The 21,651-nt window shown below is 45.4% G+C and overlaps 2 protein-coding genes across 4 annotated transcripts in view; one reads left to right on the plus strand and one right to left on the minus strand.

The window, feature by feature from the left end:
- Window positions 1-7,341, minus strand: part of FUCA2 (alpha-L-fucosidase 2) — a 12,983-nt gene extending 5,642 nt beyond the window's left edge. The window contains exons 1-4 of the mRNA XM_076333754.1: window positions 7,121-7,341; window positions 3,813-4,000; window positions 1,776-2,115; window positions 941-1,151 (exon numbers count right to left, since the gene is read on the minus strand). Of these exons, the coding sequence (XP_076189869.1) occupies window positions 941-1,151; window positions 1,776-2,115; window positions 3,813-4,000; window positions 7,121-7,341 (960 nt within the window). The remainder of the gene's footprint in view (window positions 1-940; window positions 1,152-1,775; window positions 2,116-3,812; window positions 4,001-7,120) is intronic.
- Window positions 7,342-10,944: 3,603 nt separating this feature from the next.
- The window catches only part of PHACTR2 (phosphatase and actin regulator 2), a 151,211-nt gene continuing 140,504 nt past the window's right edge, over window positions 10,945-21,651 (plus strand). For 2 of the 3 annotated variants that reach the window (XM_076333760.1, XM_076333757.1), the window contains exon 1: window positions 10,945-11,126. In XM_076333760.1, the coding sequence (XP_076189875.1) occupies window positions 10,982-11,126 (145 nt within the window). In that variant the 5' untranslated portion in view covers window positions 10,945-10,981. The remainder of the gene's footprint in view (window positions 11,127-21,651) is intronic. The other variant, XM_076333761.1, reaches the window with a different exon arrangement.

Genomic DNA, 21,651 nt, shown 5'->3' on the forward strand with positions numbered 1-21,651 from the left:
GCCCTCTACAGAGTCCATAAATATTTGTGTTCACATCCACACTGCCCTCCAGAGATCATGGACTGAGATGCACAAGTCTGAGGAACAGACAGCTGGAGACGAGCTACCGAATGAATTTAAACCTTCTGCCTATGAAAAGAGGTTACTTCAATTTGAAATTATCTTTTGCAAGGTCAGTACTAGGAACAGATTTGGATTAAGCAACAATAACAATCAATCTTCCCCTCACTAGCTGAATTTTGCAATTAAATGCATTTCTCTGAAAGATCGATCAGTCTTCCTTTCATTCGGTTTTCCTAAGCTTCAAATCTTTTTTTAATACCTTAGACCAGCAAAGGGAATCAATGCTCTATTAACACCAGTTGTCTGCATCTGCTAGTGTTTATCTGTCTGGCTGTCTGTAATGAGTGTGTTGGGGTTTTTTTCTTTAAATGAAGTGGGATGAAAGGAAAGTTTCTCACTACAAGGTAAAAAGACTATTAAGAGTTATAAACTGTTTCTAACTAGAAGGGGGAAAAGATGTAGCCTTCGATCAGGAGTTCCTAAACAGGAACTGTGAAACTGCAACTGTTTGCTTCTCATCAACTTAGAGGTGCGGTTACTAGAAAAAGTTAGTAGAAAAGGTAATGATGAGTCTATCCAGATCAATCTTTGGCCAGTTACTCACAGGGGAAACAGCTTCTAAGAAACTGGCTGAATTTTTACTAGATAATTTTTCTCTTAGTCATTTCTATAAAATTAATAAGAATTACATGGATATTCCATCCTGCCAGTGTTAGGCTGCAAATGAACAAAATGACTTATTATTTCATCGGTTCATTATTCAATTAAAATAATACTTTTTATAAAAATAGATACGTAATTGAAATGTTATATAGCATAATATAATGATCAGGAAGGAGAATCAGAAGTTGCAGGCAACTCCTTTGTCCCACTGTACCTTCACCAAGTCCTCGGTTGTGAGGTAATCGTCGAGTTGTGCGTTCCTCCTGTACCCCCATGACCTCTTGTCAATAGTCATACAGTTCTCCCACTTGTGAGGCAGGAGGTGGCCGGGGTTATACCGGTCTCTACAAGTGTAGAAGCCACCATGTGTACAGGTGCTGCCAACTCCCCAGCGGTCATTGGTCACTACTGTGTCCCGGACGGGACTGGAAACAGAGAAATTTTCCGTTTATGATTTTTATTCTAAAAAACGCAGTCGCAGCCAGTGTAATCCCTTCCCACACACACACCCCTTCCTCCCAGAAACTAACATTTAGGATGACTTCTGCACTATTAATTTATTACAATTAGATTAAGTGCAATTTCAGGAATCCTATTCTCATCCTTTCCTAGTAAAAGGTCCAGATCGGCATTTCTTAGGGAAGTATGCTGCAGACTTTCACAGGAGGTCTGCCAGAAATCAGCCTGCACTTCACATCCACTGCCAGGTGTTCAGTCTGCGATGACAACAAAGTACCCATATTAAATTATCCTGCTATCCTGTTTGTGCAGAAGACAATACTTAGGGAAGAATATGATTAGGTAGAATAGCCAATACCATCTTAACTGATTAATTTGCAAATGTGGTTAAAAAAGTATGAACCAGTCTTTTTCTAAAGCAAGCTTTGATAGTTCTAGGGAAGACCTGGGTTCTATATTTCAGGAAAATTAATATTTAGTTAAGTCCTCGTAAGTAGGGGTAACAGGTTCCACAAAACATACAGAAAATGAGACAAACTAGACACAGAGCAGAACTTCAGATAAGGAGCTAAACCAGCATCATTGTGTACCTATCATTATACAGCCAAGCCAAGAAACCAGTGCTGTTCCAGTAAGTATCTGGTGCATTTCCATTCCCATCAGACCAAATTATTTCTGGTTGGTACTTGGTCACAATTTCATAGAGTTCTGGTAATGATTTACTGGTTGGAAACTTTTTTGTCTTAAAGACGTTGGTGGCATCCTCAAGGAAGAGGGGATTAAACCATTCGAACAGGGAGTGATATAACCCAAAATGCAAGTCAGTCCTGCTTCTAACAGATGTTGCTAGTTCAGCCACAAGATCTCGTTTTGGTCCCACATCAACAGCATTCCAGTTCCAAGAATATTTGGACCCCCACAAAGTAAAGCCTGTAAAGAGAAAAATCAAGGGATAAGAAAGGAAAGCAGAAGAGGGGAAGTTATATTTCCTCCTTCTGGAAAGTAGCTTGCAAGTGTGTTGCAAAAAATAGATACAAAATAATAAAAATCATATATGTAATAATAGTGTTATCATGGTATAGAGTATGCCTATAATCTGTTTATGCACGATGACGGTAGTCGTAACACCAGAACACCATGCCAGATATGTTTATGTATTTTTTTATTCATACACATATGCATTTATATTTTTATATATATAAAGCGCTCAATTTTCCAGTTCTGTACTGCTTAGGTTAATTATTCCTTCTCCTTAATTATCCACTCCATTCATATGCCCCAATTAAATTAACCAAAAATACAGCAACTTTCGAGGCATCTACGTTTTCACTGAATGTATCAAATGTGAACTGTGAATACACATTCAACAACCGGAAGATAAAATGCTCTCTCAGTTGCAGAATGCACAAGCTATCAATCATTTGCATTCAAAGACTGTTCTCCTCCCTCCTGTTTAGATCTTACACAAATGTTCACTTTTCATTTGTCTTGACATTTATAACAGCTCAATCAACTACTTGGTACATGTATATAGGCAGAGTGCAAAAAGAAACAGCTTCTAAAATATCAGCGTTAAATATCAGGAGGGATTTAACGTTTCAGACATCCAGCAATCCAGCACAAGCACTTCCAAGTACTACCGCACTGCAGACTTAGACCACTGCCGGAAGAGCTCCACTTTCACCTTCAAACTGCTTTATACCCATTGCCTAATAAATCTTGCAATCTTTTTGTGAACTGGAAACATGTAATTGCATCGACTAGACAAACAAGCTAAAAATTCATGCCCCAGGCTACAGGACAGACTAAATGAATCATGGTTCTTTTGAAGTCACTGGGAATTACACCACGGGCATCATCAGGATCAAGATTTTATGCATGTTAGAGCTGAGATTAAAATTCACAAGTTACTAGTTGCCAGTCTTGAACCCACATCTCACCAAACACCAACAACATTCACCAGATGTACTGTCATATTGCATCTTAGTATATTATAATTTCTTTGCTACCATGTTTCCTTCCAACCACTTTCTCTTCCTTCACTTTTCTCTGCAGAGTATCTTACAATTACAGTGCCAAAAATCAATCGTGCCTGTAAAGTTCCAGACCTGGTTCAAGGTTTTGGCTTCTATGCACTGTATCAGGAAGAGCTATACCCTGTGTACGTTTCTAACTCTGAAGTTGACTCCTGGAACATACTCCTAAATTCCTTGGAAAAACCTATGGAGCTCATTAACTGCCCGTACACAGCAGCTCTCCATATATGAAGCAGCGCAGAATTCACTGTTGTGGTTCCTTGAGCAATAAACTGCACAATAAAAAATAAACTATGGTTGCTGCAGGAAGCTCAGCTTCCCCCACCGCTTCAGGCTGTCTTACCTACAGCAAGAGAACAATGGCACAGTCTATTTCTCCTTCTATGCAAGCTTCATGGCCGTAGCATTTGTGTAAGAGCCAGGAAAACACACGCACATTTCTTGGGTGGTTTGTTTCCTCTTTGGCTGGGCTGGGGCAGGTAAGCCTGCCCGGCTTTCTCTATCTCTCTTAGTAGGCAGGAAAGTCACCTGGATTTTTCTTCTGTTGACAGAAATGCATCAATTACTAACATTCACAAACCTTCCACTTACCTTCATGATGTTTTGAAGTTAAGACAACGTATTTTGCACCTGAAGCCTTCAAAATATCTGCCCACTGGTTGGGATCAAAGAATTCTGCTGTAAACAGTGGCCCAAAATCTTCATAACTAAACCCAGGTGGGTAATTTGCCTCCATAAATTTCACGTAGGGCTCTCTCTTTTCCTTCTGCCAGTACCACCTACATAATACAGAGCAAAAACATGTCTGCTGGTGTATTTTTAGACAAAGAAAAGAGAATTGAAATCATCAGCTTCTATTTGTGTTCACCCTGAGAAGCACATGCACTTCAGGTACATGACACTGGCAATGGGGTAAAACTGCTTCAGAACATAACAGTATTAATTATCAAAGATTTCCTTTTGTCTGTCCTCTTTCCCTACGCTCTGCTTCTTTCAAGCACTCCACTTTGGAAAGATCCCAGGATTTCATCTGGAGCAATGTCACAAAGCAACTACACTTGGCAGTCTTACTGAGTACCCAAATCCTGAAACCATACTAGAGAGCACAGGTACAGGGTCAAAGTGAGCAGCTCAGGTGGCACGAGGAATGCACTTCTTCTGGACTAACAACTCACCCTCCTCAAGTCTCACATATCAGCCATCAGGCATCTCTGCTCTGCCCCCCACACTGCAACACCTGCAACCCACAAACATGCGGGCCAGCAGCTTTACCTCTCTGCTGGTCCAGAGTCCTCTATGCCAAACACAACTGAGTGACCTGATGTGTGAGCGGATGCCCACGGTCCCCGAGCAGCAGAGAGCTGTGACTGCAGAGCACTGCAGCTGCTGCACACGTGAGGCTCTGAAGCAAAGGTACCTGACTAGAAGGCATGTCCTCCAACAACAGCCTGCCTCTGCAGGGACCCCACACACTAGAAATGCACCTCCGTCACAGGCTCTAGCGTGCAGGCACACACCTACCTCAGTCCACTGTACCAGTGCACGCAGATGTAGGAACCAGAAGGAAAAATAAGCCGACAACCTCTTTTTGCATCCCACCTAGCAAATGCAGGGACAGTTTCTATCCTGTGTTTCCCTATCACATCAATTCCTGATCCAGTATTGTCACTATTCCAACCAGTCTAGTCCACAGCAAGGTTTGGAGCTTTGCTGTGGTCCGAGGGTGGTCTCTCCCCCTCATGATGGGCAGAGATCATAAATCACCAATACAGCACTATCTATTTTCAACCTGCTCCATCCCTCCCCTACCCAGCAATGAAAGAGGAACTCCAGAAACAGCATGCAACAGTCCTTACGGCATAAACAGCCTTATGGCTAGAGACCTTCTAACAACAACATACGTTGTGACTGCTAATGCTTACGGGAAAAGGGTCTGAAAGCATTCACCTTCCTATGAATGAAGCCAAGCAGCAAAAATCCTGTTGGCAAACTTAGACATAAATGAAAACAAATTGAAAGTGAAGGAATAAAACAGGCCAGAATCTGAATGTTCGAAATGTGTTTCTCTCTCCTGTCCTGAGCCGGACTCTGACCTCAGTTCTGTAAGACCACAGTAACCTATGGATATCGTTGTAACCTTCCCAAACAGACTTCAGCACAAACAAACACAATCTCTGACAGCCAGTTGCAGGGGCGGGGGGGGGAAGAGAGGAAAGAAGGAAGATGCTGAGACAGCCTCCCTCCATGAAAGAACCTGAAAAAAAACCTTTCTGACTTTAAAGTATGTAATTGCATAAAGAAACAAATAACATCCTTGCTTCTCTTCCTTTGTCACATTGTTTGCTAACAATGTGAACATTTCTAGTCTGACAGGATTAGGTTCTAGAAACATCCTGACCAAGGTTATGGAGCTCTGAGGGAAGGGGGACGGGCTGTGTGATATCAGAGTTTATGACCTTATATTTGAAGTTGCTAACACAGGACCGCAGTCATCTGACTGCGCATGCTGCCAGAAGGCCCTGAAGCAGCTTCACACCCACATGCCTAAGGATGGGAGGCAACAGGGACATAAAAAACAATTTCATCAACTACATTAGGGTGTTCTGTGGTCTTTTTAGAACAACAACAACAAAAAAAAGAATGGTTGAGCCTGAACCTGTGTACCAGTATCAGAGCACAGCACTCAGAGTAAGGCCTGAACTCAAAGTTAGCCCCCCCCCACCCGAAAGCCAGTAATTAGTAAACAGAGTCCACATTTAAAAAACTGCTGAAACCCTTGAACGTAGTTCTGAAAAGCGCAGGTCAAATATTGCCTTCAGAAAACTGTGGTTTGTTTGTATTGACGTTGGTTTGTTTTACGAATATTGCATTTAAGCTTTACTATAGCTGTGCCACAGAGCTGCTATCATCTTCATATTATAAATGATAATGTGACTCACTCAAAGTCATACAGGAAGTATTTGGTAGAGCATGGAAAGAGGATAGCAAAAAAATGCTTAGAGTCAAAGGGCCTGAACCAGTGAACGCTCACAAACCAAACGTTTTATTCAGCCTTTGAACTAAAATTTGAAGGATCAGAGCTTTAGGTTCTTTTAAGTGGAAAGTACTCTTTAATAAATATAATAATAAAAAAGAAGAAAACCACCAACAGCACAAAAAGTGCATGAGAAAACTGCAGGCAATTTGCCAAGCAAGGGCAGCGATGTAGGGAGCGATGGACTCCCACGCTCCCTGCAGATGGTGCCTCGGCCCTCCAGCAAGAGCTGCTCAAGGCTCTTTTGGGGAGGCTGGGAGATCCCCAATGCTCGTCCCCAAAGAGCCTGGGGAGAGCTCCTTCATCGCAGCCCTGGAGAGGTCTCCCTCTGCCACTCAACCGCCTCTTTCACTAATGCTGTGGAAACCACATCTTTCAGCTCTACAGGCTCTCTGCTTAACTCGGTTAACATTAGCCAACATATTCAAGAGTTTTAGGGCTGGGCAGACAGAGTCAAATGTACCAGAAGCGCATTAAACACCGCTTCCTTCATAAATGGTGCCATAGAGTCCGTGGTCTCACTGGCCAGCCCCAGGTGGAAATAAACCTCTTCCTACACACCTCAGCTCCAGGGTCAGCCTGCAGAGGGGCTTTAAACCTAACCATGGCTTTTGAGGGGGGGGACACCAAACCAAACCCCACCTGCCCCAAGAGCTACTCTCCAAGCAAACCCTCAGATCGCTGGTGCGACCCATCCGCAGCAGCAGCTATCTCGGTGCGACCCTCCCAGCTGCTCCACGGCGGCCGCGCCCAGGGGCGCCGGGGCCTGAGGGGGCTGCGGGGCGCCGCCGGCGGGGAGGCCCTCGGGCCGGACAGGCCGCTGCGGCCGGCGGGGCGGGGGCCAGGGCCAGGCCGGGGAGCTCACCAGAACCACTCGCTGCCGAAGCTGGGCACCGAGAACACGCCCCAGTGGATGAAGATGCCAAACTTCGCCTCGTCAAACCAGGCGGGCAGCGGCCGGGCGTCCAGCGAGTCCCAGGAGGGCTCGTAGCGGGGCCGCCCGCCGCCGGTCGGCGGCCGCGCCGGCAGGAGCCCGGGCAGCCCCAGCAGCAGCAGCAGCGCGGCGCGACCGGGCGGGCCCGACATGGCGGCGGCGACGGCGGGCTGGGGCGAAGGAGCGCCTCAGGGCAGGGGTCGCGGCGCTGCACGGCCGCGCCGGGGGAGGCCGCTGGCCGGGGGTGGGGGGGCACGGGCGGGCCGAGGCACAAGGCGGGCTCAGGCTCTCCCCGCCCCGTCAGCCGCTCCGCCGGAGCCCGCCGCCCTCCGGCCAAAATGTAGCCTGTCTCTACCGCCCGCAGGTAAAGGGCTCCGGCTCTGCCCCTCCCAAGGCTCAGCCCCGCCGCGTCCCGGCGGAGCCGGCAGCGCCGCGTCTTTCCCTTGCTCAGGGTGGAGAAGCGCGCCAGCCGTTGGGGAGCTCGTCCCCGTCAGCGCTGTTTTATCTGGCTGCTCGATCACAAATGGTCATCTGGATTTTAAGGATTTGAAGAAAATGAAGTAACTGACTTCTGCCTTGGCCAACATCTCGCCGCGCTCCTCCTGCCCCCTCCCAGCCCAGGCCCTGACCACCCCAGGCAGACCGCCCGCTCGGCCCTGTGTGGTTTGTTACTGACCTCCTCATCGAGGAGAGCACTGGCCGTTCTCCTTCGGTGCTTTCCTGAAAGCTGTCTGCCGGGGTCTGCTGGATCTGCAGTCTGATCCGGTCTGAGTCTTGGATCTGCAGCCAGGGCCTGCTTCAGAGGTGGCCTCGGTGGCCTGCTGGATTTGCCCTTCCCGCCTGCTTCCAACCACAGGCTCAGCGTCCCACCAGAGATCTTCCCTTCCCTTCCCTTGCCTTCCATTCCCTCCCAGGCGTCATGTTCATCGCTCTGCAGCTCCAGTATGTGATGGCTTCCAGGGTAGAGAGGTGCCCCAAAGCCTGTCAAGGAGGTATTTCCTTGACCATTAGAATGGCTTCAGAGGAAGCCTGTGCTGAAGCTGCCTTGCTTCAGTAAATGACACTTTGCATTTGTGCTGCGGATCATGGGTGGCAGGCATGTACTTTAAAAGATGCATCTTCCAGCATCTTTGTAGCCTGTGCTGGCACTTCTCCTGTCTTTCCCGATGCCCGAATTGCGTATTTTTGCATCAGACCCCAGCAGCCATAGGACGGCCTTTGTGAAATAATTTGGTTTATTCAGCAAATACTAACTTTCCAAAATCATGCCCACGAATGGAAATTTCTTAGTCAATCTCATCAAAACAGTTAAAAATGAATGAGCAGACAATGACATTAATCTCCACCTGGGAAGGATGTACACTTTACTGCTGTTCTATGGAAACAGAACTTCTGTTTCCAGAGCCATTAACCACAGCTGTTACATTTAAGCCAAAAATATCTAAAGGGCTGTGAAAATGGGAAGTAAATAATTTTGTGATATTTTCATTTTTGTACGTACCTTGATGAGCGTATTAAGTTACAGGCTGATAAAAACATTGTGACTTCCATGGTATCATTCTTTCTGACTGACTGTTCACATTATTCTGATTTACAAAAGCACTTTAATATCACAATAGGAGCCTCTTCATATTTCTTTTACATTCAATGTTGACCTACTTTCTCTATGTCTTCTTTTATCTTCACCCCTTTAGATGTCACTTTGCTTCTCAAAAGGAATCCTTAAACGCCTTTGACCTCTTGCTATGGTACCTTTCCTAGTTTATCTTTGGGTTTCTTCATGTTCTTTTCTTTTTGATCGTACCAAAGGATTGCAGACACTGAGCAGCTCCTTAACATGGGAATTTTGAAGTAGACTCTCTCTGAAGCTTATTCTGTACAGTACGCCAAAGTTACAACTGCGCTGTGGCTCAAAGTGCTTTGAAGGAAAAATGATTTAAAAAAAGCTCAGGGGTCTGACCCAAAGCCCACTGACATCAGGGACCTGACATCGACTTCGGTGAGATTTGGAGCAGGAACTGTGTATTTCAATAATGAACTTGATCAAATCCTTTAAATTGAAAAAAAAAAAAAAGAAAAAAGAAGTAGAAAACAGTTCAGTAAATAGCAGCCATGAGTACGCTTCTGGTTAAGGCATAAACAGGTTCAGAAAATGTCACCAGCCCACACAGGCACAGCTACTGAAATCTCCAGTGATGGAAAAGGTCCTCAGTGCACAGTCACATCTGTAATGATGCAAGCTGCAAAGGGTAAATAACAAAAATAGTACTTTGTAAGATTTTGTGAATAATGCAAGACCGGTGTCTGCGACTGCAGGAAGCTCTCTAAACCCGGGCACAGCGTGCCTGCCTGCACGATGCCGGAGCCACCCGGCCCCCGCAGGGAGGTCTGTAAGCGTGGAGCTCACTGCTGTGCTCTGCGAGGAGAAGGCCCTGCCTCTCACTCTCGCAGCATAGTCCCGCTGGGAAAGCTCTCCGCAGCTAGGGAAGGAGCAGGCTGGTCTGTCGGCGGAGGGAAGAAGGAGAGGAAATAATGAAGGCAATTCCCTGGGAGATGCTGAGCAGAAAAGACCTTTTGACCTGTCTAATGGCTGACATACGAGACTCATGTACTGGATCGATTGCTTGGACAAAGGCGAAGGGTGCCTGAGCCGTATGACTGCCGGGAAGACCGCAGAACCACCGCGCCTGGGGAGCTGCACGGGGCTTGGCGTTGAGAGGAGGGCAACCTGGTTGCTTGGTGGGAAGCAGAGGAGGGTATCTGAATTTCACATGGACGTGCTTCAGACTCGATAGGATTTGATTCAGACCTGGGGAGCGGTAGTTGCTAAAACGTTCTCATACAGCCTGAATGGGACTTTCATATTTGGTAGCTAGATAATGTGGCACTGGATGCATTAAAAATACAGTGTGAAGCCCTGTCTACCTTTGCCATTGTGCCAGTGGCTTCAGGGCAGCAAGGATTTTATTCAAGGCAGAATAGAAAATTATTTGCCTGTAAAAAGCAGTGAAAACGTTAAATATCCTTTTAAAGATGAATCGTGGCATAAAAGTGTACCTGTAAAACAAACACCAGAAAATTAAACCACGGGGCTTCATTTTGCTTTTGCCGAAGTCGGTGTGACTCCCGCTTCTGATTTGAAAGGCAGGAGGAGCGCCTTCCTCCCAAAACGTTGAGTCACACGGTCGTAAAACTGGTTGTGAAAAAGCCTCTTGCCTGCAACCCGAACCTTAAGAAAGACGAAGGGGGCGGGGGGCAGGAGATTTGACTCATCGCCCCCCCCCCCCCCCCCCCCCCCCAGCTCGGCTGCAGGGGTGCGATGCCTTGTGCAACCTCCCGGTTTTGCGGGGGACGGCCGGGGGAGGAGGGAGGGCACCCTGTTACACAAAACAGAAGTGGTGGTGTCTGTTGCTCGGCTCTTTTTTTAACTGATTCTCTTCTTTTTTTTTTTTTTCCCCCGAGAGTTGGCTATGACGGGAGCGGGGAGCACGGAGACACCCCGGGGGGCGGTGCAGACGCACGGAGGGAGGGGACGCGGGGGTCCCCCCCGCGTCCCCTCCCTCCGTGCGTCTGCACACCCCCCCCCCCCGCCCCTTGCTTTGCCCCTGTGCAAACACAAAATTTAGGCTCCCACAGACCCAAAATCCCCGTCGCCGTCCCGGCGGGGCGGCCCCGCTCCGGCGGGGCGGTCGGAGGCGAGGGGCGGCTCTTCCTCTGCAAACTTTCCCTTTCCCCTCCCTCGCCGCCTCTTTCCCTCCTCTCCTCCCTGCCCCTCTCGGCTCCCCGACGGCGATGGCCGAGAGGCCGGGGAGCAGCGGGGGAGCACCGCCGCCAGCCTGGTCCTTGCCCGGTCCCCGCGGCCGCTCCCAAAGCGACATCTCCTCCTTCTCCTCCTCCCGGAGAACCCGCCTGCTCCGGTCCAACGTGTGCGGCTCAGGTAAGGGGGAGGGAGGGGAGGGTCCTTGCGTCCGAGCCCCCCGAGCCGAGCTGAACTGGGGAATTTGGGAAAAGACATCCTCCTCCACACCCTGCCCTGCCCTCCCAGACCTAAGACTGTCTTCTCTCGGTGGCCAAAGTGTGGGTCCCTGGTTTACGTGGTGCTTGAGATGATGTTCGTCAAGTTCCTGGCTTTTCATACCCGTGTTCTCAGGTTTAAATGAGCCCCAGTAAAGCCGTGGGTACCCACCCGTTCGCCGGAGCATCTCTGACTGCAAGGGCAGAAAAGCCCCAGGAAGGCTTCAGGGTGTATTGCGGGGACATCAAAACTCCTCGTCCTGCCGCTTCACACATTATGCTTCAATTGCGTGTTAGGATTTTACTTCATACACTTATATCGCCTTCGGGTTTTACATTAACAGGTGAGGCAAAAAAACGTGTGAGTCAGTATCCGTCCTCCTTCAGGAGGTAACCGCTGCAAGCGCACAGGGGATGATTTGGGGGTGGAAGCTGGCCCTTTGGGACAGAATAGGCTTCCTGCAGGATTCGGAGTAACTTTGCTGTGTAAAATGGGAGGAAGTGAGGGTCCTAGTTTACAGTGCACATATTTGAAAGTGGCCAAAGTAAAATAAATATATACTCAGTTGGGCTACTCTTTACTCAGGCTGTTCCCTGAGGTCGGGTATTAAGGAAAATGAAATTCTGAGCTCCATACTGCTGAGCACATTTTGAAAATGTGTGCTCACTCGGTTGCAAATCAGCCCTGCTCTATTGACTAAAACAAGACTGTAGGCACATACGTCCCTGGCGATGCAGGTATTTTGGATGCACTCGTACGCTCCACTGCACAAAGGTACCCGTGAACCACAATGCTATCAGGGAAGCTCCAGAGTGCACTGAGGGACCTCCTCTGCTGCAGCACAAGTAGGACAGCGCAGTGCGTGGTCGGGCCTGCAGTGGACCACAACGTCCTCTTACGTTTGCTCCTCAGGGAGCGTGAAGATGAAGCAGACCATTTGCTTGGGAAGCTCAAATATATGGCTATGCCTGCTGATGAGGAGAGAGGGAGTGAAAACTTGTTTAGTCACATAGGAGCGAGTAGATTCACCTTGTGGGGCCAGAGGCTGCAAGCAAAAACAACTGTACTTGCCATTTTCTGCATCATTTTCTGCTGTACCTTTTTTTGCATCTACTTAAAAGTTATGTTGAAGGACATTTGGGACAGGGAGGAGGGAGGAGGTTCCAGGGGTTTGGTTTGTCCAAATCAGAAAGGGCTACCTCTAGGTGTGAGGTGTATTTCAGCACCGTCTGGAAGAGTGCTGCGTGAACAATGCCCTACGACTTGATGTGTACACAAGATGCCTTAACCTGGATGCAGAGGGATCACCACAGAGGTTGACAAGATTGAGACTATGTCAATGTTAGACTATGTTGGTTGTTAGCTTAACTACAAAGACTACTAACAACGAGCTGGGTTCATTACTGGCACATCCAGTGGAAGTAAAACGATGGTGTTTCCAAAGATGTGTTGTTATTTGTAGTTTCTTACACAGAAAATTTAGGCCTCCCTGTTGCCCTACTTGATTTTGTTCTTTTAATTTTGAGGACGTGCTTCCTGCCAGCAAGTGACAAGCTTTCTCTGGTTTTCATTTTTTTGACATTTTTCTTTCATTCTGTCTTTTCTCCATTGCTGCTTCCTGTATTTTTTTCCAGCTGCTCATTGGGCACAACAAAAATACTTACATGCTGCCACACAACTGTTGATTCCCTCTTTAAAAAGAAAAGCATCATTAAAGTTGCAAAGCTGTTTAATTTTTAATGTGGTGGTTAGAGAATTGTTTTTATACTGAGATGCCATTAAAATAACCTGCTTTTTCATTCCCCCACTAACCTGGAGAACAACCGTAATGGGGACAGAAATGTGAAGCACATAGAGAAACAATACGAGCCTTATTATTGTTTTTGCTTCTACCTCTTTCTCTAGCTGTACCATTTGATTACTTTAAAGTAGGTCACTCATTTACATCAGATGTTACCTGTGCTTCAGCTGCTCCATTTAGAAAAGAACAATTTGCATTTTAAATAACCTGCAAAATGCTTACTGCCTGTTCTTGGGGTGATTCACTTGCAACTGTTGAAGTCACAAGTTGCGGTTTCTGTTGCATATTTGTCTTCGTTTTCTAGATCCCGACGCCAGTTGTGCTGAGAAGACGATATTGTCTCCTCGCACTCCATCAGTGAGGGGTTGGTACCCCTACAGACAGTTTGCACTGTCGTTTATTTTACCACCTCCTGATCTACCATTCTCAATGCAGGATCTGTTAAGAGGCAGTATTTGTAGAGACCCTTCTAGCTAGGGGAAATAGAATGGCCTTTCTAAAAGCAGCTTTGGCAGCGGCTTATAAAATGCATCTGTTTGTTATTCTAGATCAGTACTGTATGTGTCTCGGTAGTACAGTGAGGCTGGTCGGGGGGTCCCCATGTTTATGCTGCCTGTGCTTTCTTACCCCCACTGCTTCCTCTGCTATTATCATATGCTGAAAGTAGCAACTTCCTGGTATCACTTTACAGCATCTCACTTCATCAGGTGCGGTCCAGTTTGTGAGGACAGGGTATTTTCGGTTTTTTTCTTCTTCTTAAAGCTGGCCTTTTCTTTCAGGGTTAGTGGTAGAAGATTACTTAATTTCCCTCTCTGGGCTGTCACCTCACCCATCATTGTATCAGGCCTTTACCTTCCAACTCTTTACTTCTGGTAAACCCTGGAAGGAATCCTAATCATGAGTAAGGGTGGCAACGATCTAGACTTTTGATTTAGACCCTGAAAAAGCGCAATGTCAGTGAAGTTCAGAGCCTCTGTGGCAGGCATAGCCTGTGCATCACTTCAACATTGTGTTACGCCCCACCTGACAAATTGCTAGTTTGTCAGAGCATCTCCAGGAGATTGGTGAAGAAAAAAATATTCTCCTAAAATTTCAGAGCAGCACCAGAGCCACTCCAAGAATGCTGCTTGAATTACATACCTTTAAGCAGCCTTCCACATTTAGTGACTAGATTTAAACCCACTTTAAAGGTGGATCAAGTTAGCCAAGTTTCTTGATTTGCCCAACATAGATGGGGACCAAACTGCATTTGAAATAAAGACCTGTTCAAATGCTTTCCCAGAACTTCTCCAAGATCTAGATTTGGTGGCCACGGGGCTGAGGGCAGCTCTCAGCGTGAGCGGTGAGCCCCAGGGTGCAGGGTGGAGGGGGAGGCTGCTGTTTCATATCAGCTGACTTTGTGCTCCAGTTGCGACGCAGCGCCGGTGGTTCTGTTCATGACAGCCCTCAGGCACCAACCTCAGCTACTGCAGTGCCTGTTCTTTATCTGCATGTCCACGTAGACAGTTTTCAGTTTGCTCTCTTTTTAGTGTTGTGGGTTTTGCTATACAGCTTTGTATTTTGTTCCGAAGGTGGTGAGGTTTGTGGTGAGGTACATCTTGGTGAAAAGGGAACTTTACTGCTCAGACCGTAAGTCAAAAAACCACCCATTTCTCCACTCCAGGATTGACACTGTCATATTGTCATGGTTCCTCTTGAAGTCTTGCTCTTTAGCAAGAAGTAGAAGTTTCAGATAATTTGTTCCACTGCTAAGAAGCGCACCTTTGAGGTAGAGAGGTGAGCTCCTCACGCATGTTTCCATTCCTTTCATGCTTTTTTTCGTGCCCTTCTGATGAGAGATGAAAAAAAAACCTACCTGAGAATTCAGACAGCAATTCATCAATACCTTAAGCTATACCCCAGATGTTGGGTTGCAGCAGAGAGTGAAAGGCTGAGTGCAAATGACAGTCCTGCCTCAAAACTTGTACATCCCAGGATTATTTGGGGAATTTTTGGCTAGCAAACTGGTCCTTCGCAGGTTTGCAGATGACACCAAGCTGAGTGGTGTGGTCGACACACCAGAGGAACGGGATGCCATCCAGAGGGACCTGGACAAGCTGGAGAAGTGGGCCCGTGTGAACCTCATGAGGTTTAACAAGGCCAAGTGCAAGGTCCTGCACCTGGGTCGGGGCAACCCCCGGTATCAATACAGGCTGGGGGATGAAGGGATTGAGAGCAGCCCTGCCGAGAAGGACTTGGGGGTACTGGTGGATGAAAAGCTGGACAGGAGCCAGCAATGTGCGCTCGCAGCCCAGAAGGCCAATCGTATCCTGGGCTGCATCAAAAGAAGCGTGGCCAGCAGGTCGAGGGAGGTGATTCTGCCCCTCTGCTCTGCTCTGGTGAGACCCCACCTGGAGTACTGCGTCCAGCTCTGGAGCCCTCAGCATAAGACAGACACGGACCTGTTGGAACGGGTCCAGAAGAGGCCCATGAAAATGGTCAGGGGGATGGAACACCTCTCCTATGAAGAAAGGCTGAGAGAGTTGGGGTTGTTCAGCCTGGAGAAGAGAAGGCTTTGGGGACACCTTATTGCAGCCTCTCAGTACTTAAAGGGGGCTTATGAAAAAGGTGGCGGCAAACTTTTTAGCAGGGCCTGTTGCGACAGGACAAGGGGGAATGGCTTTAAACTAAAGGGGGGTAGATTTAGACTAGATAGAAGGAAGAAATTTTTTACGCTGAGGGTGGTGAAACACTGGCACAGGTTGCCCAGAGAGGTGGTGGATGCCCCATCCCTGGAAACATTCAAGGTCAGGTTGGCCGGGGCTCTGAGCAACCTGATGTAGTTGAAGATGTCCCTGCCCACGGCAGGGGGGTTGGACTAGATGACCTTTAGAGGTCCCTTCCAACCCAAACTATTCTATGATTCTATGATTCTATAATGAGTAACAGCTACGATTCCATCTGCTGCTGATCCCAGAATAGGGTGGGTGAAAGGGTGGCTTAAAATCACCCACTGAAGTGAAGAATCAGGGAAGATTTCATGTAGTAATCAGAGTGGCTGATGTTGGATGGGAAGAAAATTTACCATTTTTGGACTTATTGGAGCTTTTCATGATTAGAGTGCTCCATTTTGCAAACTTAACAAATGTCAGATTCTCTTCTTAAAGGACAAACTTTCTGGCTGATGCAAAGGAAATAAAATGTTTTTGACAGCTGGAGATATTTGAGCATCTAGGAAGAGTGAAACCCAAAAAACTCTTACTCTAGAGATTGACTTGACTATCTGGGGGCTTGGAACCTAGGGAAAAAGATAAATTTTGGCTAGGTAGGTAGGTAGCTAGCTGTTAAGGTTTGCCTGTATCTCCCTCTGCACTTGTATCTCCCAAAATGGCTACAGACTCCAGTTTCTTGGATCCAATTTCCATATACAAGAGTCCTGCCAAGGTCTATGGGAGCAGAGTTCAGTGTTTGTGAAGAAGACATCAGATGTGCTTTGGGAGGGCGGTTAGAAAGATGGTGTTTTTCAGTCATCAGATGGGAGTGAGGGGGGAGCAGCCTCATGGTGTGAAGAACACTCATAACTAAAGCAGCTGGTTTTGGTACATTATATGAAAATATGGGAGTTACGGGAAAACATGATTCTCCATTGTATCAAGCAGGACTTGTTTGCAACAGAAATCAAAGTACAGAACTTTGCAAGAAGCCCAAGGCAGGTGATTTGGGGTAGAAAACTGGAGTAGAAGTTAAGACAAATCATTGTTGTTGGGGATTTGGAAAGATTTACAGTTGGACTCGATCTTAAAGGTCTTTTCCAACCTAAACGATTCTGTGATTCTGTGATGCTAAACTCAACACGACTGTCCCTAAGTCCACATTAATATTTTTCCATCAATATGAAAATTTGAACAATTGGAAAGAGGCAGCAACCATAACCATATGAAATTTGACATATGCTTATAGAATTTAAGCATCTACTTCTTCATAATAATCTGGAAACACACTTAGACCATCATCCCACAATATTAAATCTCATTCCAGTCATCCTTACGTGTAACTTGTAGTTTCAGAAGCGTGCTGAGGAAAAATCTGGGAATCATGTAACATTTTGTACTGCACACATTGATAAAGTTTAAGTCTGCCTGAAAACTGGTTTAGTTTATAAGATTAGATGAACGTGCAGGGAAGAAGTGTGTGCCAGAATATAGTCAGCCATTTCTAATATGAGTTTATACCATAATGCATATGAAATAAGAATCTGCCTGTTTTATACTGGACTAAAAGATATTATTCCACACCAACTCTTGCAGAATAACTGGAGTAGGTTCTTGGTATTAGCCCAGCCTGATTAAGTGTGAAAGGGGCAACACTGGGAACACTATGGTTTACAAATACAAACCATGTATACTGTGTGTCATTTACACATGACCCAGTTTCTGGGACAACAACTTTACGATCAAGTGTTCAGACTTGGGCTCAGGCTTAAACAAAAGAAGCATTTTCTAAATGTGGTAATAGTCTTTGTGGTTGCCTAAGTAGAAACTGGACTGCAAACATTCACAGCGTAGGATTTAATGCGTATTTTGCAGCATCTAATCAGCAGCTAACTGTGGGATCTGTTCCGCGTTTTGCTACTGTGTGTGTTTTAGTTTCTCAAGGCCCTTTGGCATTTAGCACTTCCTGCTGGTGTGTGGCTTCTAGCAAGTAACCATTTAATATCAGACCACGCATCAAGTATGAAGCCTGAAGAAGTGATCTAAAGAGCAGCTGAAGAAGACTTTTTATTCCTTCCTTACATTCATGCCGAGTGTAAACAACTTGTTCCAAAAAAGCATTTGTTTTGGTTTTAAAACCGGAATGTTTCATCAATCAAATCCATCGTTAGCATAAATCATTTATCTTTCTTCCCCCCCCGCCTCCTGCTCTTTTTGCCATTATTTCCTGAAAAAGCAGGCACTATTTAAGGTGAAAGGGCTGGGGATAGTTCGCAGATTTTTCAAAGATTAGTGAAGAATTTACATTTTTATTTATTTTTGCTTTTTGAAGTCAATCTTTTCAGTGCCAGAAGTTCTGTAGGATTTCAGTTTTCAATTACACCAGTATTAGTCCTGCTTCTGAATTTTTAGTAGTGCTCACTGAATATGCTTTAGCATAAGGCAAAGTTATCTTCAGTGGTAATCTTTTTTTTTTCCCTTTTTTTTCCCCTAGCATTTTACCTAGCATGTTGCTATTTCTAACAGTTGCAGAAGTTAGTTTTTCTCACGTACAAACCAAGTGGCACAAATGGAAAAATATCTAGAAGAAAATAGAAAATCCTGGCTTTAGTGTTCCAAGTTCAATCACTCTTCACTTTATCTTTGAAATTGTCAGTCTTAAAACCCACCACAACAAGGGATGCTCTTGCTTTTCATTCATGTGGAAAGCACTGTGATCTTCCTGAAATAGAAGCAGAGTTTGTAGGCAGTCAACACTTCCCTCGGTGGTGAACTGAGAAAACTTGTTCCCCATCACGCAATTTTGATGCAGAATTGGACTTTTAATATGTTGTGTTGTATAAATTCTATGAGTGCCTTTAGTATTGTTAGGATTTTTGAGTTTTGAAAGGCTGAAGCAGTGAAATATTAGCAAATTATATCAGTATCAAGGTATAATGGGCTCAGAAGCGTTGGCACTGCTTTAATACAGCCTGAAACTTCAAAGCCGCTATGCTTTGCAAGTCTGCCGTGCTCTCAGGTGGAGGACTTTATAACGAAGTGGAGCTAAAAAGCAGCTTGAACTACTGCACGCTTTGGTGGTAAGACACTTTCTTACCCTCTCTCTCTCTTCTCTCTCATGTTTCTTATGTATTTCTGGCACATTCTGGATTGCCCTTCCCATTTCTCATGCTGTTGTTAAAACCGCTTAGCCACATTCAGAGAAATGCAGGGCCGAACAGCGAGGGGCTGGGAGGGAAACGTGGAAGAGGAAGCGTTCTACCGGAGGTGGCAACGTGGCGACTCTTCATATGTTAAAATATGGTGTGTAAATGGCTTCTCTTTGAAATAATGATCACGTTTTTTACTAAATGTCTTATTTTTCAGAAAATGTAGCATTTAATGGTTATTTTTAAACATGTATTTTACAGCTTGCCCTACATTTTTTAACGTTTGCACAATTTACAGTATCAAGAAGAAAAACTTGTTTGGGGAGAGTGGACTCCTATTAAAAGCAGTTGCTTTTTCTTCACCTTCAACTTCAGACATGACTTCAGTCCCGCACACAAATTGTGTTGGCTCCCACTTGGGGAATTTGGCCAGCTGCACAGTACCACACACTATTTCTGTTTGCTGGATGCATCAGTCGGTAGCTCAGTTTTGGCACCTTTACCCAAGTCGTTCCTATCCAAACTATACTGGAAATAGAAGGCACTCATCTCTTTCTTCCTTTCACCTTCTCCCCACTCTTTCACTCCCCTCTCCCTTACCAGCTTCTTTTCTATCTTCTCCACAGCTTCCAATAAATCATCCCATTTCTGTTGTGTCGATAGCCTACATACCACTTTTGATGATCCTCTGTCTAGGTCTGGCTGTGTACGTGTTAGCTTCTGTCCTGCCCACTCAAGTCTGATGCACGCCGGTGCTTCCCAGATGTTGGAGGCTCTTTGACCCCAGAGGCTGAGATGTGAATGGACTGGGAACCCACAAACATTACGTTTATTTTCTGACTGTCACAAGGAGATAAAGGTCAGAATTTGTACAGGCAGAGCAGACATTTGTTCAGTTTTAGGAATTCATTGGGAAGGGAAAAAAAGATCTCCTAAAAATTGAAAAAAAAGGGTTGCTGAACATTAGGAATGGAGGAGAAGTGCTTCAGAGTCTTTTCAAGATAAAGCTTGGCACAGTGCTGAGGATCAGGAAAAGGCTGAAGTCTGGCACAATCCCTACGTTATTTAAAGTTCTTAAGTTAGCTAAAGTTTCTTTCAATACAAATGTACCCCGATGAAATAAGAGTTTTGTGAAAAAAACACTTTTTTGTAGAAACAATCTTGATTTCAGGGACATTTCTGCATTTTCAGGAGAAATATCTGACAAAATTTGAAAATGGTAAATTGTCACTTCAAAAATTTAGTTTAAGGTTTTTAGAATTTTTCATTATATGAAAATTGGGTATAGGAGGGTTTTTTCTTCTGGTTTGGAGAGCAGGCATAGGAATGAAGGCAGCAGAGAAGTGTCAGAATTTCCCTGGCACAGAAATGTGATTATTCTAAGGGTCCCCATCCACCTACACAGGGCAAGTGTAACCCTGCCACTTTACTTTGTCATGGCTAAATCATTGGATATCAAATTCTTTAAAGGTTCAAATGCCTTCTTGAAAGAATAAGGATATATAAGGAAGTATTTCATGGAACCAGGCCCTAAAGAGCACGTTGAGCAAAGCTCCCCCTCCAGAGCATGTGCGTTTGCTTTTTCCGTTTTTGGGGAAGAATCACAGCTTTTAAGGTACATCTGTGACTAATATACACAGTACTCAAGAAAATTACAGGCACCAAGTAGAATTGGTGTTGAGGTATTGTTTTGTATCAGCTACAAGCACAGTAAAGAAGGGGTTGCGGTGCATTTGCAGTTGAATGTGTCCTAATTGCAGGCTGCCTTTGTGTTCAAACACAGGCAGCTATATTTAAACTTTGTGAGTGAAAGGATAATTAGCAGTCATCTGCTTGCCACTTTTTTATTTATTTCCTCTGTTGCCCAGTGTCAGGGCTGACAGTTAATGTTAGTGGTTTAAACCACCAATTAAACTGTGAACTTTTTATATGAAAAAAGATGAGTGCTACCAAAGCGCAGCATGAAAAGGCAGCATCTACAAGACATAATTCTGATTTTTTTCCTGCTTAAAAGCAGTTTTGGCAGTGGACGTCCCAAGTCATGATACGAGCTGCTCTAGCCCCAAGGATGAAGCACGGCATGCTGCTTTCGTTACTTGGGCTATAGGCACCTCTTTCTGTGTTTCTCTGAGTAGACTCTCAACTCTGTATCCTTAGGAGTATCCTTAGGAGTGAGCCAAGAGGGAGAGTTACAGCTCCCCAGGGGCACGGCATCTTTCTTCCAGCCTTTAGACTTTTGAGCCCTGAACATTTAAAAAAAATAATGGTGTCTTCCTGTTATGCCTTGCTGCAAACAAAACTGAATGGCAATATTTCACACCGTGTTTATTTTAGTGCATAGCAAATCCAAAAAATATGCTGCCACCCAGCTATTTAAGTCTTTGGAAACACATCTGCTATGAATTTTGCCTTATTCTTTGGAAGTTGAGATAAACAATGGCTTTTGATCTGCAAATAGCAAAAATCATTTTGGGGAAAGATTTTCAAAGGATTGATGCAGTAATTTTCAGAGCTTTCTCTTATTTATATAGTCAATTTGGGATTTGTCTAATGGGATCTTCACAAGGTGAACTAGTGAATGTATATGTGATTTTGTAGGTGATTTTGGCTCACAAGCCAACAGCGCCCATTTCACTCCGTGGTATGGATGTTTATCACTGGGCACATGGTACATGAGCACGTTGTACTACAGCTTGTGCATTTAGTGGTCTATCAGAAGCAGCATCTGAAAGCTATACCCTTCCAGTGCAGAATCTGCCAGAGCTGGAGGGAAACAGCAGAGTGTTTCTGCTGACTTTCTTTCAGCT

This window comes from Aptenodytes patagonicus, chromosome 3, assembly GCF_965638725.1.
Source record: "Aptenodytes patagonicus chromosome 3, bAptPat1.pri.cur, whole genome shotgun sequence".
NCBI lineage: Eukaryota > Metazoa > Chordata > Aves > Sphenisciformes > Spheniscidae > Aptenodytes > Aptenodytes patagonicus.